Source organism: Nannospalax galili, unplaced genomic scaffold (assembly GCF_000622305.1).
Source record: "Nannospalax galili isolate Female #2095 unplaced genomic scaffold, S.galili_v1.0 scaffold324, whole genome shotgun sequence".
In the NCBI taxonomy this organism is placed as follows: domain Eukaryota; kingdom Metazoa; phylum Chordata; class Mammalia; order Rodentia; family Spalacidae; genus Nannospalax; species Nannospalax galili.
Window position 1 is genome coordinate 6,074,271 of NW_008353027.1, and position 14,588 is coordinate 6,088,858.

The window sequence follows — 14,588 nt, forward strand, 5'->3', positions numbered from 1 at the left end:
AACACAAATTATCCGTAACTCTCTCTCTCTCTCTCTCTCTCTCTCTCTCTCTCTCTCTCTCTGTGCAAGTGTATATGTGTATATATATATATAAATTGGTTATTTTTCCAAAAACAAGAATTTGTACACTCTAATCCTAACAGAATTCACTTCCTGTCTGCCACTTAGCCTTTTGTAGCCTTTTGCAGTAAGCTAACCACAGTGAAGTGGAATCCAGTATATTCATTTGGAAAAGGAGACAGATTTTTAAATATTCAATAGCACATTTTATTATATGTGTATATATATATATAAATTGGTTATTTTTCCAAAAACAAGAATTTGTACACTCTAATCCTAACAGAATTCACTTCCTGTCTGCCACTTAGCCTTTTGTAGCCTTTTGCAGTAAGCTAACCACAGTGAAGTGGAATCCAGTATATTCATTTGGAAAAGGAGACAGATTTTTAAATATTCAATAGCACATTTTATTAGAATGAAAATGACAAGCACCTTGATGCTGTCCACTTATGAGTCTCAGAAAAATCAGGCAGGGAGATGAGGTAAACTCAGCAAAACCCCATTAACATAATTACACCCTGATTTCCCCCAACCCCTGCATGCCTCTTGGGAATTAGTGAGATCTCTCTCTCTCCCTCTCTCTCTCTCTCCTCTCTCTCTCTCTCTCTCCTCTCTCTCTCTCTCTCTCTCTCTCTCTCTCTCTCTCTCTCTCTCTTTCTCTCTGTGGAGATATGCCTTGGAAGGCTGCACCTGTCTTCTCTCCTGTCCTCCTCCTCTTCCTCTCTCTCTCTCTCTCTCTCTCTCCCTCTCTCTCTCCCTCCCTCTCTCTCTCCCTCTCTCTCTCTCTCCCTCTCCTCCAGCCCCATCTGGGAAGATGGAGACCCAGACCTGCAAGCTTAGTCAGGAGTCCTCAGTGTTCTACACCAAGGCAATCCACTTGCTCAGCTGCTGGTGGCTTTCCTAAAGCCTAGGTCTGCAGAAAAGCTTCTAGGGGGTCGCACATGGGTGGCTGCAAGGATGTGAAGGGTAAATGCTTCCCTGGGGGAAGCAAACTTTGAGGAATTGGAATAGTTGACTCTGAAATGCATATGCAGGCACCTCTTCAAAAATGAAAATGTGGGGAATAAGGGAAAACTAGACTATTTGGAAAAAAAATCTTACCAAGACAGGCATTTAAAACACTTTAAAATAATGGAAATTTACATATGGAAATTGTTTATAAATTTATAAATTACACACTATATTATATTATACATCTATTGTATGACAGCTGATGCTTTTGGAAGATGCTTGGAGAGAACTGTTTGTTCTAGGAATAGCACAATGGGCCATTCCGGTTGATGCTAACACTCTACTGGCTGTATCTGGTAAGAATTGCACAATTTAATGACTTTGTTGTAGAAATTACCATAAAAATACATTACTGAAAAAAGAACAACATGTAAAGAATAACAAATTCCTGCCGAACAATAGAGTATACCTGTCATTTATAAATCTATATTTAAATGCAAATAATGTTGTTTTGTTGTATTCATGACTGCTTGCATTGTTATTTAAATGCAAATTACTGTGTTTGTTATCATCCAAGAGAAGATTTTATATTAACTTTCATACAATATAGCCAGTTTACATAGAATCAGATATCTTAGAGTGACAATTGAATAGCTATTGATATGCAGGATTTTGTCAAAAATCAATATTAAATCATGAAAATGCCTTCATATTAGAGTATTTATCCCATATTTTAATTCTAGGCATGAATAGTGACAACACAGATTCTCAGAAGCTCAGCAAGATCATATCTGAAATACAGGCTTTGCAAGAGGTTGTAGCTCGGTTTAGACAGCTCCGGCTAGATGCTACGGAATTTGCCTGTCTGAAATGCATTGTCACTTTCAAAGCTGGTAAGTAGACACACAAACCCCAGTCTCCTTCTTCTCCAGTTTTACCACCTCATTAATTCAGCTACTTCAAAGTCTAGCCCTAGACTGACCTGTGCAAACAGAAAAAAAAAAAAAAAAAAGGAAGACATTTTCAAGGGAGCTGATATTTTGAGACTGGCCCCATCCTCCCTAGCTGTGGGGATCTGCATGCTCTCTAGGTGGACACCTACTTCCAGTGCCCTGTGCTCCTGCAGGGTTTCCTGTGCTGTCTCTCACAGTTTCTTGGTCTTCATTTCTAGTTCCTACACACAGTGGTTCTGAACTTCGAAGTTTCCGGAATGCTGCCGCCATTGCAGCTCTTCAAGATGAGGCTCAGCTCACTCTCAACAGCTACATCCATACCAGGTGACCGCTGTTTGCCGAGAACATGTACTTAAGAAAATTGCCTCCATTGTGAATGTTCCAGCAGGCAGTAAGAAGCCAGTTCAAACATCGTGACTAATTATCCTGCTGCCAGCCAGTTAATTTAGTTAGAATCCATGTCCTCACCTGTCTCTTAGGGTGGATGAGAGGAGCAAATTGAATTAGGTGATCAGAATGAAGAGGGGTTGGCAGGCACAGTACAGCTGTACTGAATGAACAAGCTGATCCATCAGCAAAGCTACCCACATTTCTGAGACTGAGCATGAAGAGGGTAACAAATGAAGTCTGAAGTGTTAGGCTGATGGATTAGAAAGTACTCAGATCATCCTCAAAAAGACAGGTGCCTTTCAGATGCCAGTCCCAGTTATAAGGAGCAGAGAACTTTCTACAGAGACCATCTTTACTCTGGTCATGATTGCTGCTTGGCTTTGGTCATTGGTGTCTGCTAAGTTATCTTGGGCCTTAGCCCCCACCATGTTACTTCTAGCCAAGCAGGGCCCACTAGCTGTCCTTGAATATTGGTTGAACCTCTTCAACACTGAGGGGATCCAGCCAAGCTTCCCTAGCCCAGCACCTGGCCTAGCACCAGGGAAGCTCAGCCAAGAGCTGTGGACTTTCTGATTCAGTTTTCAAATACAAAGAAGCCAGGCTTTTGAAAGAGCAATGGAACTTCTCTAGCTTCCTGAGTGATCTGAGGTTGGAATCGAATTGACAGGGACTCATGGAAGCCCATCTCCATCATCCGAACATTAGCCATAAATACCATGGTGGAGATGACATCACTCGGATAGACACACTAATACCTCCCTCGCCTAAAGGGGTCAGAGAAATTCCAAGTCAGTAATATCCATTTGGGGTGCTAGGAGCTCCTTATTCCTATCACGAATCCCATTGAATGCATATAAATGTTCTATGTTCATGAAATATCACTGAAACCATATTTATTATGTGGTGGTGCATATATATGTCCCTTTCTAAAATGAAGTGCCATGGCTTAAAACTTAAAACCCACATTGAATTACAGAATATAAATATTTGTTCAACATTACAAAATGGAGCAGTACATAATCTGCATAATCTGGCACATTTCCACCATTAAAATCTGACATGTATTACAATTGACCTTTGACTCTCAGAGCCAGTAAGATATTCAGCACACCAAACTGAGGACATAATATTTTTGGCTAGGCACTCACCATGCACAGAGTTCCAGGTGGGTGTTGTAAATTATTGGAAAGGACAGACGCCCTTTCCATTGCGTGAAGTGGGCAGATATGTCACTTTAATTCACACCACAGAGGAAAGAAAAGGGAGGAGTGGGAGAAATAAATTCTAATTGGGAAGGGTTGAGGAAAATCCAGAGAGGGTGATTGATGGGGACATGAGATGGCCCTGCATTGTGAAGGGATTTCAGTAGGGAAGGAAGGATTTAGCTCCCTCAGTGGAGGAGCTGATGGAGGTGTTGTTAGGTGCCAGAGAGGTGAGCCATGGGAGTCTGAGAGAGCCTAGCCCTCCAAGAGCTGCTGATGGGGACCTGGGAGAATCCTACCACAGGTAAACAACAATCTGTTTTAGAGACATAGTGAGGACACTGCATCTCCCCCTTATTTTATTTATTCTATTTTTAAAAATAGTTTATTAGGCTGGGTGTGGTGGCTCACACCTTTAATCCCAGCACTTGGGAAGCAGAGGCAGGTAGAGCTTGAGTTCAAGGCCAGTCTGGTCTACATAGTGAGTTCCAGGCCAGCTGGAGCTACAGGGAGACCCTGTCTTGAAAATACCAAAAAATAGTTTATTATTTTTTTCTTCCCCCTTCTCCCAGTTTATTATTATTTTTTATTGTTTTATGTGAATGAGTGTATTGCCTGCATATATGTAAGTGTACCCAGGTTATGCAATGCCCTTGGAAGTCAGAAGAGGATATGGGATCCCCTGAAACTGGAGTTATGTACGGACAGTTAATTAGCAGCCATGTGGGTGCTAGGAACTGAACCCGGGTCCTCTGCAATAGCAGCCAGTATACTTAACCACTGAGCCATCTCTGTAGCCCCTCTCCCTACTTTTAAACAAGGAAATTGTAGCCAGAAGACATCTGTTTTGGCAGGGATAGCATAGCACATGAAATAAGTTGCAACTATAACTTAATGTTTAGAGTCATATATGTGATGAAATGATTATGCCTTTTTCTTCACTTTCAAATCATTGAATACTCTTTACCTCCCTATCTACAAAAACAAAGTCTGCAATTGAGCTGAAAAGGTTAACAAGTAAGCTGAAGTAATTGTTACTGATTGTAAGCTATTCCTCTAATTATTTAAGACGTGGAGGCTAGTCACTGGCATGTCACAAAACTGTATTATAACTGAAGAGACTAAATCTATGATAGGCATAGGACACATAGAACTAAAAAAACCCTTCTAATTATTTATGCTAATAGATGAAGTCAGGAGTACATAGTCTATAAATTAATTAAAAATACATTTTAATATATTTTTACTCATTCTTTGAGAATTTCATATGGGGCACCCTTCCTGGGGCCCCATCCCTGAAGAAGACTGACACTCCTTCCCCCAGCAGCCATCAACTAGCAGTAGCTCCTCAGCTAGGGTCCCCCATCCATACTGGAATTTGGACTGGCCTGATCCTTTGTGCGTCTTGTGCATGCAATCACAGCTGTTCTGAGTTCTTTTGTGCAATGGATCTGTTGACATCCAGAAAGCACTGTTTTGTAGCAGTCCTCCACAACCTCTGGCTCTACAGTCTTCCACTATGATCCCTGAAGCTTGGGGGTAGGTGGTTTGATATAGATGTCTCATGTAGGGTTGAGCACTCCGTAGTCTCATAATCTACATTTTGACTAGTTGTGGATCTGCCTATTAAGTGCCATCTACTGCAAAGAGAGAGCTATAATTTTTTTAAATATTTTTAAAAATTATTTATTTAATAACCACATAATTAGAAGCATTTCATTACATCAGCAATGACATATTCAATAACAATTTCCAGAGCTAAGATGCACCGCTTTCAAAATTGACTATAAATTTTTAGGTTTACAGTTGAATTAATACAGTTATACCATATTGTACTCAGTATAAACCCTCTAAGAAATAAAATTAAATGAGGTTTTAACCTTTAAGAAAGACCTCCATTTCATTATTAAAATACACAGTTATATAATGTTCTAGTCTATGGGTATAAAGAGAAGTATTTAGAGAGCAGTTTGATACCATGTCCATTTAGCAACATAGCAGTAGTAGCTTCTCTATTAGGGCCTATGACTTAGTCACAAATTCTTTGCCCAGTTAACAGTAGCTAGTATGAGTTCCATCTTGTAGAGCAGGCCTTACATCCACTACAAAATAATTTTGAGCAGTCAGACATGCCCACACTCATTGTTAGTGTTTCTAGGTGGTACTGCACTCCACATGTTATAGGCTGTTCTTTTTTATATTCTATTTATTATTTTCATTTTATGTGTATGTGTGTATTGCCGGCATGTACGTAAGTGTACCCATGTCGTGCAATGCCCTTGGAAGTCAGAAGAGGGAGTTGGCTCTTAACTACTGAGCCATCTCTCTAGTCCTGTAGGCCAATCTTATTGACTTAGTATTCAGCCTTTTCCCAACTAAAGAATAAAGAAGTGGGAGAGGAGTGAATAGTCTACTCACAGAACATCAAGAGTCCATTGTCGGCTGGGGTGTAGCTCAGTGGCAGAGTATTCAGTTGCCTAGCATGCACAAGGCTCTGGATTCATCCTAGTACATGCATAAGAAAGCTACTTGTACATATGTCTCTGGATTCTCCAAAATTCATCCTTTCTGGAAGGTATTATTTCCCATAACAGTTTCTTATCATGGGAAATGGCTGGCAAGTTAGGTGGATACCACAGACAATGTAGAGATTGTCCAGGTAGCCCTGCCACTGCCACTCTGCAGAGCTCTTTTTGTCCAATCCCAGGAAGGGAAACAGAGCCACTAAAGAAAGAACTGGCTAACGTTTAAGGAAGACTTGGCAGACCCATTCAGCAAGAAGAACAAATGTGGAATCCAGGTGTTTTCTTTTTCTGTTTATTTGGTTGGTTGGTTGGTTGGTTGATTTTCTTTTTTTGGTCTTTTTGAGACAGGGTCTCCCTGTAGCCCCAGCTGGTCTAGAACTTGACATGTAGATCAGGCTAACATCGATCTCACAGAGATCCACCCGTCTCTGCCTCCTGAGTGCTGGGATTAAAGGCGTGTACCACTACTCCCAGCTTTGGCTGGGTTTTTTTAAGAGAGGATATCAGGGGCTGTAGAGATGGCTCTGTGGTTAAGAGCACTGACTGCTCTTGCAGAGGACCCGGGTTTGAGTCCCAGCACCCACATGGTGGCTACAAATTGTCCTTAACTCCAGTTCCAGGAAAATCCGATGCCCTCTTCTGACCTCTGCGGCATTGCAGGACACAGGTGCACTCACATACATGCAGGCAATACACTCATACACAAAAAATAATAAATAAATTATTTTGAAAAAAAAGAAAGGATATCATTTTGGTTGGATTTTGTTGTTGTTGTTGTTGTTTTCTCCTACTTTTTAATTAATTAATTATTTATTTATTTATTTTACAACCACTTCCCAGATAGCACCCTCCCATAGCCTCCCTCCCTTGGTTGGGTTTTTAAAGAGAGGATCTCATGCTGTAGCCCAGGCTGACCTGAAATTCACTATGTAATCCAAACTAGACCTGAACTCATGGAAGTTGACCTGCCTCAGCCTCCTGAGTCCTAGAATTATAGACATGAACCACAACACTCAGCTTTTTTTTTTTAACTTCAGATAAACTTTATGACTTCCATTCCACATTATTAAGTATGAGCTGGTGCCCTCTCCATGAGTGGCCATGAAACTGGGCAGTGCAAGAGCCAAATGAGGCGGTTAGAGTGAATTATAAGCTTTGTGTCTGACTGAAGAGGGGGGTTCTTCTTCACCCAGAGCTAAGAGAGAAGACAAGCATGAAAGTTGCTATCTCTGAAGCTTGGGACTCCCAGAAAATTAAACACAGTCAACAAATTCTTTTGAAAGAATTTAATGTCTCTCAGTTTCTGCGCATATGACCCAGGTGGAACCTGGCTCAGTCATGCATATGTGGAGCTCAGTTTTAGGTGGTTTGTTTCAGTAGATGGAGCTCTCTTTATAGAGGGTACTGATGCCTGACTCCAAATGGTTGCCTAGAGCAGTATAAGGGCAACAGTGAGACCAGAACAGGCATCTAAAAACAGCAGGAAATTGAACTTGCACATCTGAGAACAGATGCATGTTGGACATCAAGTAAGGAAATTGTTAAGCAATTTCTCACATCTTTAATTATATGCCAATTTCATTGACATGAAAGTTGGGTGGCACTGCCACCCAACAGAACTTAGTCTTTAATTTGCAGTGTAATAAGGACAGAATTATTTCTGAGAGTGATGAAGTATAATGCCTGAATAATAATTTGGAGAATTGCTTAGAAATAGAAGCCATTTTATTAGAGAGAAATAGCCTGTAAGACTGTTGAGAATTTAAAAATGTGAATTCTACCTCCAACTTTATAATCAACCTCATGGCCATTTCCTACAGTGATAATGTTAAGTTTATCATTTTGTTTAAAATTAACATCAGGTGCTTCATTTTGTTTTGTTTTGTTTAAGATAGGCTCTCACTATGTAGCCCTGGCTGGCCTGGAACTTGCTGTGTAGACAAGGCTGACCTTGAGCTCACAGAGACCCACCTGTCTTTGCCTCCTGTGTGCTTGGAATTAAAGTTCTGTGCCACCACACCTGGCAGCATCAGGTGTCTGAAAGCTGTTTTCTTTAAGAAAAAAAAAAAAGGAAGCACTCTCTTGCATGCACTTTGCTAATATAGAGAAAGTAGTTTGGGCAGCGTCGCTTGTTTTCTATGATTCCAAATAGTCTAGCCGTGAAACGGGGACTGCCCAGGACTCTACTGCAGAGACAGAGTCATCCTGGGGTATGTGTTCAAGTGTAAAATGCAAATTCCTGTCTGTTCTGGGTTCTGACATTGCTTTTCCCTTGCAGATATCCCACCCAACCTTGCCGTTTTGGGAAACTCCTGTTGCTTTTGCCAGCTTTACGTTCTATTAGTCCGTCCACCATAGAAGAAGTATTTTTCAAAAAAACCATTGGCAATGTGCCAATTACAAGACTGCTTTCAGACATGTATAAATCCAGTGATATCTAAGCTCTCTAGGTACCCACTTTTCAAGATGGGGCAGTATCAAATGAACTCCTACCCTTGCAGGACAAGCCTCAACTAACAAACCCTTCAGGAAGCAGAAACCTGGGAACGTGTAGCCTTCAGGAAAACATGCTGGCGGACACAAAAACAATAGTTATGGCCTGCTGCTCCACTGGGGTAGGGCAGCTGGAAGGTGAGGTGGTCGAGCAGGACCACCTGATGGGAAGTCACTGCTGCCGTGCCCTGGGAGGGGCAAACTGGGGGTCACCACAGACTGAGCCATTCTGCCTGTGGCCTGGAAGATCCCGCTGAACTATCAAAAGTTGAAAGACAAGTTGTGTTTTCTTTTCCTTTTTAGCACATGAAGTCAGTTGACCAACTATAGCTCTGTGTATAACATCATATTGCGGCCTTTAGAACTATGCTGTGTTGGGGCATTTATTTTAAAAAATAATGGTTAGGTTTTAAATCAAAAATATTATCAAAATTTCCCTTCTATCGTAATAATTCATTAAGTGGCCTTCAGAACCAAGCGAGCCAGTGAAAAGTAGCTTGTGCCATGTGGTTTCCTCTTCCTGTCTCCCCTTTCCCTATCTTTTCCTGTTCTTTCTCCTCCTTCTTTTCTTAATACCATAGGCCAGACAACCTTGTCAAAGGAATTAGTGAACAAAAATGAGATTCTCACCAAGCCTTTAGGTTAAATAACATCTCAAAAACAGAAGAGCTTTACTAAAAGAACCCAAGTAGAGGGAGGATGAGTCAAAACAGCAAAACCAAATAAAGTGGAGATGAGTGATTGGGTGAGCAGGTCGCTGTCCGTCAACACAGTGCTGAAACCAAAGGCAATGGGTTCCAACTCATGGGTCAGTGAGTCACAACAGATGGCACATGAACAGAGATGCAAGCCGGAAGGAACTTCAAGGGAATAAATGCTAAATGGTTTCCTGACTGATCCATTGCTAACAGCCTGAGACTCTTGAATGCCTTCAGAAAACCCTGGTTTCTAGTAAAGCCTTGAATGCACGCACACACATAAGCATGCACATCTACACACACATGCACATGTGTACACACATGTATACACACATGCACACACATGCATACACTCACACCACACCGTCCTACACTATAAGCTGCTCCTTTGGTATGAATCTATGCTTATGGATATGTAGAAACGAACACTTTTAAATAGCTGCTGTACTTTTCACACTTTGATTTATTAGATACTAGTACTGAGGGAAAAAATTCAGCACTTGGACTGTTATAGGATGAGTAAAACTTCTCTTGTACAAAGTGAATTAACTGATTTGTGAAGTTAAAAGGTTGTACTCATTGTATTTACAAAGAATAAAAATATATTGAATTTAAAAACTCTGCCTGATTTCTCCACCACTTTCCCTGGCTCATTCTCACTTGTCAGATACAAGGTGGTGGCATCCACAGCTAGTGGTAGAACCAAAGCTCAGAGCCCTCTAGCACAGAGCCAAAAGAACTGAACTACAAAGGCAATTTCCTTTCTACAGTGAATCCCATTTGTAAAATGATGAATAAAGAAATAAAATATAAGATTCTGTTCTCTACAGCTCTCAAATGTAATTGCATCTGTTAGAAAAATTACTGTATGAGGAAGAAAGAGTCTGATTAGCAGTCTTCCTTCCTTACTCGAACTCTCCCACCAACATTTCAGTCCTGACCAGGAACTTGTAGTCATAGAGTGACAGAAAAGAGAAAATGTGAGCTGGGTGTGGTGGCACACACCTTTAATCCCAGCATGTGGGCGGCAGAGGCAGGTGGCTGTGAGCTCAAGGCCAGTCTGGTCTACATAGCAAGTTCCAGGCCAGCTGGGGCTACAGGGAGACCCTGACTTAAAAAGAAAAAAAAAAAGATAAACTGTGAAGAACTGTACTGATGAATACAACAGTGGGGGAGGAACATCAGTCTGGTCACGCTGATGTTCCCAGGACGTCCCAGGGCAGTGGCCCCTCTGCTGGTGCCCCAGTGTGGAAATCAGTGGTGCCAAAGGCCATGGGCAGTGTAGACTCTGAATGGCAGACTCAGCAAGAGTTGGTATCCTCTGCTCATGGTTGAAATGATTTTGTAGATGGAATGTGTGGAAGTTCAGTCATCCTTGATTTGTCTGCAATTCTACAGAGAACGGGAAGTCCATCTTAAGGCAGCAGCTCAGTGATAGAGCACACGCTTGGTGTGCACACAGCTCTGGGTTCCATCCCCAGCGCCATGCACACCAGAATCAGCAAGGTACTCAAATAGCTATGCAAGAATATTTCTTGCAATTCTGTTTATATTTAACATTTTAAATTTCCATTAATAGAGAATAGAGACATTGTGGTAGCTACAGTGTTATTATAGTAGTTAAAGGGAATGGGTAGGGCCCATGTTTCAACATTGGTAAATCTGACTAATGGGGGAGAGAGGACACATTGCATAGGACACATTCAATTTGGTATCATTTATTCTGCAATTTATAAATAGTACTAGACAATCTTTTAATTTTTTAAAAACTACATGTATGTATGTGTCTGTCTGTGTGTGAATGTACACATGTGTGGAGATGTCCAGAGAGGCCAGAAGAGTGTTTCAGATCCCTTGGAACTGGAGTTACAGGTGGTTGTGAGCTGCTAGATGTGAGTACTGGGAACCAAACTTGGGTCCTCTGCAAGAGTAGTACACGCTCTTAACCACTGAACCATCTTTCCAGCTCCCAGTACTAGACAATCTTTGTGGGTATATAAGTTGTATAGCAAATATTTGAAGGAAATACAAGTGGGATAAATACTAATTCCTCACAGACAGGTTACATCTCAGAATAGATGGGATTCACAAAGGCACCAAGAGGAACTTCAAAGGTTTGTATAATGGTTTATTTATTAAGAAACAAAATCCAAAACACCCAGACCATGAGAGCAAACACAAGATCTGGTAATATTGGATAATGGGTCTAAGGTTGTTCATTCATGTATAAGTCGAGTTTAGCTTTGGTGCTGCTAGGTAACAATCCCAAAGGCTGACAGAAAACTAGCATAATTCCTGGTCACAGGACTTCTAGTCAACACTGAACCTGCAGGGTTTGGCTCTGGGCTATGATGTGGGTTCAGATGGGCTTCAGGGTATCCTTATTCTGAACTGGAATATCCCTAACATATCAGTTTCTCATGGCATGGAGTAGAAGTGGGGGAGGCTGAGCTAAACTATGCATGCACATGTAAAGCCATTACTCCTTCCACTTCCATGATTTCCCCTAGCCAAAGCCAGACACAAGGTACAATCCAAACTCAAGAGAACAGAGGGCTCTCCTTTCAGATGGAGTGGAAGAGAAGATTCTCTGAACCATAATAAAACCTAGTTCAATCACAATCTACTTTATCTCCAATAGTCTCAATAAAATTAAAAGGGAACAAGATTCCTGTGGCAAGCCACAGAACACTGATTCTCACTGGAATGTCTTTGTTTTGCCCGTCTCTGCCATTACAAAGGAGAATCAGATTTGGCTCTCAACCTCTGAAAAGCTCAAAGTTAAAACACCAATAGCAGAGTGGTGGTCTTTTACAAGGCTTTGGAATTTTCTGCAGGATACAGTCTTAAGATGGGCTTTTGTGTGTGTGTGTGTGTGTGTATGCTCACACACACACACACACACAAACACAGAATTTCATGTAGCTCAGGCTGACCTTCAATTCACTATGTAGTGGAGAATGACCTTGAATTTCTGATCCAGCTGCCTCTACCTCCCAAGTGATGAAATTAGAGGCTTGTTCAACCCTCCTGGTTTATGCAGTGCTGGTTATAGAACCTAGGATTTCATGCATGACTCTACCAACAAAGCTCCATCGTCAGCCCTCTTTGTGCTAGCTGGGCATGGTGGCACATGCCTGTAAACACAGTACTTCAGAGAACAAGGTAGGATGATTGTGAGTTTGTAGCCTGGGCTACACAGCAAGGTCTTGTCTTAAACAAACAAACAAACAAAGAAACAAACAACAACAACAGCAATAATACCCTAGCTCAAACCAAACATCAAACGCTGAAGTGCCTCTCCATTGACAAATGTGTTTTCTAAATCTGAGAAGGTCGTTTTTTCAGAAGTGTCATTTACATACTATGACAATGAGGCACAGAGCCTTAGATTTTTTTGTACTTGAATTACTCATTCAGGAACTGGATCAAAATTCTCAAATTATTTCATTTATAGCTCAAGTTAAAATTTTTTTGATTAGCCAGGTGTGGTGGCACATGCCTTTAATCCCAGAACTTGGGAGGCAGAGGCAGGAGGATCTCTGTGAGTTCGAGGCCAGCCTGGTCTCCATAGGGAATCCAGGCCAGCTTGGGCTACAGGGAGACCCTGTCTCAAAAACACCAAAAAAAATTTTTTTTGATTTATTTATTTTTATTATGTGTATGAGTATTTTGCCTGCCTGTATGTAAGTGCACCACATATGTGCAAATCAGAAGAGGGTATCAGATTCCCTGGAACCGGCAGGCGTTACAGACAGTTGTTAGTCATTTTGTGAGTGTTGAGAACCAAACCTGAATCCTCTGTAAGAGCAGCCAGTGCTCTTAACTGCTGAGCCCCCTCTTAGCCCCTAGTTCAAGGCTTTTAGTCAAACTTAGGATGCCAAGAATTGAACCCATTGGCTAGAGATCTGTTTCATGGTTGCCTTCCTTCATTTCTTTGTTTTCAATAGCATCTTCCTATGTAGCCCAGGCTAGCTCCAAACTCATAATCCCCCTGTCTCTACCTCTTGAATGCTTGGATTGCAGGCCTGCTCCACCATGTCTGGTTCTGAATTATATTTTTAGTTAAATAAATTACTGAATTTTAATGAATTGTAAGATGTATACAATGATGGGACTGGGTCAGTGAGATGACTCAGCAGGTAAAGACACTTGTTGACAAGGTTGAAGACCTTGATTTGAACCTCAGCACCCATATGGTGGAAGGAGAAACCGGATTCCCTCAAGCTGTCCTCTGACAACAATACATGCCCTGTAGTGTAGACACAAATCCCCCAAAACACATATACAAATAAATGTAATGGAAAAAGAGGCGTGTTCTATTTAGGCCTGGATTTTTTGTTTATTTGTTTTGAGACAGGGTCTCCCTGTAGTCCCAGCTGTCCTGGAACTCACTATGTAGACCAGGCTGGCCTTGAACTCACAGAGATCTACCTGCCTCTGCCTCCCAAGTGCTGGGATTAAAGGCGTGTGCCACCACGCCTGGCTAGGTCTGGATTATTTTTATAAAAGTGGAAACACTTCACTTTTCTGTATCTGGCTATCCTGGTGTGCCCACCTGCCTGGATCTCATTCCATGTAGCTTTGTTAGCATCCCAGGTTATGAAAGGGTTTCTCACTAAGTCTTTGTTGATTGGTGGGTTCCTTGCAGCTTTTTGCCACATCAAACTAAGCTGCAAAAAATCAAATGTCTATGTACATTTTTGTTGCCTCGTGAGGCTATTTCTGTAGGACAAATTCTTAGAAGTGGTGTTTCTGGGTCAAAAATTATATGCATTTTTAAATTTTAATGGATACAGCCAAATGGCTCTCCAAAGGGTTGTATCAATTTGCACTCCTGCCAAGAGGGCATGAGAGGGCCCATTTCACTGCTCAGAATTTAAAAGTGCTTAATCAGACAAAGGCTTGATGAACACTTCAGAAGCTGTTAGAAAAATACAGAGAATGCATATGCCATGAATATGCCACCACCATGATGCTACTGACAGGCAAATAGGTCTCACTAACACCCGTGGTCAGCTGGGTTCCCAGGCCACATCTGTGAGCCCTGAGGAATATCCATGTCATAATGAAAGTTGAGAGAAAGTAGACGAATAAAGATGCAGAAGCAGCTTGGCTCAGGTGCTACTCTACAAATTTCAGCTGCTTGAGTCTGGAGAGTAGTTCAGTAGTAAAACACACTTAATGTGTGAGGCCCTGGGTTCAGTCCCTAGCACTGCAACAAATAACCCCACCAAAGAAACCCCAGAAAACAGATGCTCATTTTAAAAGAATATTTAGAAAATAATCATTTCTGGAAACCGAATAGCAATCTCT

The 14,588-nt window shown here is 41.5% G+C and overlaps 1 protein-coding gene across 2 annotated transcripts in view; it reads left to right on the forward strand.

The window, feature by feature from the left end:
• Nr2e1 (nuclear receptor subfamily 2 group E member 1) overlaps positions 1-9,860 on the forward strand; it is a 23,341-nt gene extending 13,481 nt beyond the window's left edge. For both annotated transcript variants that reach the window (XM_008850316.1, XM_008850315.1), the window contains exons 6-9: positions 1,271-1,367; positions 1,755-1,904; positions 2,183-2,288; positions 8,360-9,860. In XM_008850316.1, the coding sequence (XP_008848538.1) occupies positions 1,271-1,367; positions 1,755-1,904; positions 2,183-2,288; positions 8,360-8,522 (516 nt within the window). In that variant the 3' untranslated portion in view covers positions 8,523-9,860. The remainder of the gene's footprint in view (positions 1-1,270; positions 1,368-1,754; positions 1,905-2,182; positions 2,289-8,359) is intronic.
• Positions 9,861-14,588: the final 4,728 nt, after the last annotated feature.